The sequence below is a fragment of the Austrofundulus limnaeus genome, unplaced genomic scaffold (genome assembly GCF_001266775.1).
Source record: "Austrofundulus limnaeus strain Quisiro unplaced genomic scaffold, Austrofundulus_limnaeus-1.0 Scaffold398, whole genome shotgun sequence".
In the NCBI taxonomy this organism is placed as follows: Eukaryota; Metazoa; Chordata; class Actinopteri; order Cyprinodontiformes; family Rivulidae; genus Austrofundulus; species Austrofundulus limnaeus.
This window is the reverse complement of record NW_013952800.1, coordinates 260,623-265,175: the sequence shown is the minus strand read 5'-3', so window position 1 is coordinate 265,175 and position 4,553 is coordinate 260,623. Positions and strand designations below refer to the sequence as shown.

Sequence of the window (4,553 nt, the reverse complement as noted above, 5' to 3'; positions counted from 1 at the left end):
CCTGCACAGGTCTCCAGTCTCCATCAGAGACACCTGGACAGGTCTCCAGTTTACCAGGGACACCTGGACAGGTCTCCAGTTTACCAGGGACACCTGGACAGGTCTCCAGTTGACCAGAGACACCTGGATAGGTCTCCAGTTGACCAGAGACACCTAGACAGGTCTCCAGTTGATCAGATACACCTGGACAGGTCTCCAGTTGATCAGATACACCTGGACAGGTCTCCAGTTGACCAGAGACACATGGACAGGTCTCCAGTTCACCGAAGACACATGGACAGGTCTCCAGTTCACCAGAGACACATGGACAGGTCTCCAGTTCACCAAAGACACCTGGACAGGTCTCCAGTTCACCAGAGACACATGGACAGGTCTCCAGTTCACCAAAGACACCTGGACAGGTCTCCAGTTCACCAGAGACACCTGGACAGGTCTCCAGTCTCCATCAGGGACACAAAGAGACAATCAACCATCCAGACTCTGTCACACCTGGAGTCACACAGAAGAGCTCCAGAAGGTTTCAAACTGAGAACTCTGGACTCAGATCATCTGCTGCACACAGTTCTGATCACTTATTATCAATAATAATTTTATTGATAATTATCATGAGGAGTCCTTAACTAGAATGTAGTTAGGCAATTAAATGTTCATGTATGTGTAAATGTATTACCATAATTGCAGGTGAGTCACGTAAACTTATGTTTTTACAAAAGAAGCATGTTGTTTTTTTGTTTTTCTGTTTTTAAAACCTAGATGTAAAAATGAAAAATTGAATTAATAGAAAATCAACAGCGTTTGATTTTTTGCTTTAGCCATCTAAATAAAAATAAAATACGGTTGTTCTTTTAATATGTAGCGATACCGAAAATAAAGTAAGTCGCCAAAGAAGGATAGTTTACAGTGGATAAAAGACGGCATAAAAACAAACCAGTCAAATAATAGGCAATGGCTGCACTTGAACCATTTTCTGCTTTTATTATCGAACTTTTTGAGAGAGGAAATACAAATGTATCAATTTTTGAACTGGCGGAATCGGAAGTGCTCAATGAAAAGAGTTTGTGCCGGGAGATCAGGTCTACATTTCCGGTTCTGCCCTAAGTTCCCATTGAATTACTAAAAACTAAAAGCTTGTCTTTGGTTTAACCATTGCAGTTAAAAATAAAAGTATACCCCTTTTTTATTTTTGCGATTGCCGTTTTTCTAATTTTGTTTTAAAAACGGAAAAACAAAAAATCACGTGCTTGTTTTGTTTTTGCAATTTTATTTTGAAACGAAAAAAACCAAAGAACGAACCATACATGGATTGTTCATCTTGATCAGGTGTAGTGTGCTATGACTTCTTTTTGTAACTTTTATACATTTCAAAAATATTTAACTTAATTAAAAATAAGATACCAAAAAGAAACCTTTGGTTACGGAGGTAACCCTGGTTCTCTGAAAACTAAGTGAGGTATCTCACTATGGAAGCACCTTCAGGCGTGACCAAATCAATGAAATCACATTCCTGTTCTCACACCACGTCTCTAAAACATTCCATTGAAGCAGGCAGTATGGTTGCTCGGCAGGACGATGGGCCGTCACGTGGTTGTTCAGCGTTCGTTGTCGCACACACCTTTCAGAGCTCCTGAGACACCCTGCGTGGATTTCCTCTAGAGAGTAAATCTGCTGTAAACAACGCTACTGAGAGGAGAAAAGTACCGAGCCGAATGAGACGACTAAATGAGAGCTGCTGCTTTGTCAGACAAATTTAATTTAATTTGGAAGCCTTATCAACACGGACAAGCTTCATTCACTTCCTCCACTGCCGTATGCTAAAACTAACTAGCAGACACTGCGCAGAAAATTGACATCGTTCAAAACTCCTCCTCCTGTTTACTGATTGGTCCAGGTAAAAATAAACTACAAGCAGACACTGCACAGAAAATTGACGTTCTGTTCTCTGATTGGCTCGAATGAAATTCCCCCAGAGAAATCCTTGACTATGGGGGAAGTCCCAGACGGAGAAGTGAAGGAAACTAGAATTGAGCGGAGCTACGTAGGAAGACAAGGACCATAGTGATGTGCAGATCGATACTGAAATATTGATACTACCGATACCAGAACTTTATGCTCTAGAATCGATACTAAAATCGAAATATCAATACTTTGATACTTTATTTATTTCACATAATGTATATCATTAACAGGAAAATAGTGGAAAATAACTAAACTATTCCAATCTTGTCTTGAACATGTGGTTGGAGGGAACTACTTTTTCTTCCGCTTGAGTAATGCATCAGCACAGTGGCACGTGCTCCGTCAGTCACTCAGTCCGTACGTGTATGGCAGGTCATTTTAACATAAAATCTGCTTCTTCTGACGGTCTGTAATTACATTCTTGATGAGGGGTTCCCAATCTTTTTCATGCCATGGCCCCCAAACAGCATCAGCTCTGGCCAAAGACCTTCTTGAAAACCCACAAACAATGCTACAAAATATATAAAGTAACAATTTTTAAAATACTTTTCCTCACTTTTATTCACTATTCAAAAATTATTAAATTTCTTAAGGATAAGAATATATAAATTGTGCTAAACAAATATAAGGTTAGGGTTAGAAAGACTTTTAAATTAATAAATGACTTAATATGTCATGTATTATTTATAAAGCAGTTATTTATAAAGCGGTTATTTATAAAGCGGTACTTTTTAACATTTACCAGACATTATGTGTGTCATCACAAAGTATCAGTATTGGATCAGTATCGCCGATACCAGACAAATTTTACTTTGTATCAGTATCAGAAAGAAAACTGGCAGTATTGAACATCACTAAAGGGCCAGCTAGGTTTTGGCTACTGTTTTGTTTGTTTAAGCATTAAGCTTTCAGCTATGTTTATGCAACTTTTAAATAGTCTTCTACCACCTTTAGCATTTAGTTACCGTTTTACCATTTTTTAAGGTTTATTTTAGGTTTCAGACAGTTATGATAATTTTAGCTTTTAGCTCTGTTTTTGCAGCTTTTAATTTTTAGTTACTGTTTAACTAGTCTTTGTTTTTAGCTACTGTTAGTTAATCTCAGTCTGTAGTTCCAGTTTTACCAGTCATAATTCAGTTATCTTATTTTATATTTTTAACAGCTCAGTTTGAACTTCTTCAGTAAAATTTAGAGAAGTCTTTCAGCTCTCACCATTCACACAGAAAACACTCCAGCATATGAGCCTTAAGGAGGATGCTTTGATGGTAAATCTCCAACCTGACGTCACTGTAACACTGACGCCAACAGAGACAGAGCAGCCTGCCAACAATAACACTGACATCTCTACACAGGTTATCTAGTGTTTTATGTGACGGCTCCCAGCACAATGAGCCATGTCAGACAGGAAGTGATGGATCTGACTCAACAAGCTTTGCCTTAATAAGATCAAACTGAAACCTTCCTTCTCTAACAAAAAGAAAATCCTGTGTTTAAAGACTTCAAGACTAATAATTGTTTTCTTTGAGATCCTTGTGTTTTCAATGAAGTGGGCTTTTCCTTGATCTGCACAAAAAATTAGAAAAACAAACTGAAGGTTTGAACCTCTGACGTTTCAGGCCCAGACTGAAACATTTTAAAAAGTTGTATAAGTGTTGAAGTGCTCCTCCTGGCTGAACTTTGACATGTGATAGACCTCAATTGTCATATCTTCAGGTTTGGACTGTCACTGTTAGAGCAGCGAGGCTTTAAAGAATCTCAGAAATTCTCCAGCTACTAAAGTGACCTTCTGTCTGTCTGTTGGTGTTTACAGCGAACAGAAGCCAGAGTGGCCTGCAAGCTGTTAGCTTTCTCACAAAAATGATGGCAGCAGGTTTTACAGCTCAGCAACTTGAAAATAGTTTGGAATTCTTTGCATGTTTGGATTAAGTCTTGTTAAGGAGTTTACATTTTATAGGTAATTATTATTAAGAACAAGACAAAAGCATGCATTGGGCATTTTTCAAACCTGATTTTTCACACATTAAATGTGCTTATCTCCATATTGATAGTGTTTGTTTTAGAATGTGAAAGCTGTTCATTACAAAATAAAGATTTTATGTTGTGGAGAAATGCACTGAACTCACCACCAGTGTAAGGCTTCCAGCTATAGTACTTCCCACGAAAAGGTAAACTGTCAAAATCTGCACACTGCTTCTCTCGAAAATCTCGAGCTCCTACATGGCACACCTGCAATGCATCGCAGAAAAAAGAAACAGTTTATACAATGCTTTAACATTTTTTCATTTCTATGTAATAAACTCTAAAAGTCATTAGCCAGCTGCTGTAAAAGGTGATGTGTAAAGAAACTAGCTTTTGAACTCTGGAGACACTGTGAAGAAGTCTGGAACACATCTTCTTCCTCGAATCAGCCTTTTTGCTTCCACCAAATCAGAAAGTAGAAATTAAATAAAATAAAACAATTTTTGCAATCTTTCATACCTATATTTTAGACTAAGATCATCTTATGCTGAGATATAAGGGTTGTAACTGTTTTGGCCAAAGCTCAAAAATACTGTTTCATGCAAATATTGTGGATACATGTTATTTTTTTTTTTTTT

The 4,553-nt window shown here is 37.7% G+C and overlaps 1 protein-coding gene across 1 annotated transcript in view; it reads right to left on the bottom strand.

Annotated features, from left to right (window-relative positions):
* adamts6 (ADAM metallopeptidase with thrombospondin type 1 motif, 6) overlaps nucleotides 1-4,553 on the bottom strand; it is a gene marked incomplete in the record, with an annotated part of 235,599 nt that overhangs the window by 86,640 nt on the left and 144,406 nt on the right. Inside the window, 1 exon segment of the mRNA XM_014023951.1 lies at nucleotides 4,080-4,182. Coding sequence (XP_013879405.1) covers nucleotides 4,080-4,182 — 103 coding nt within the window.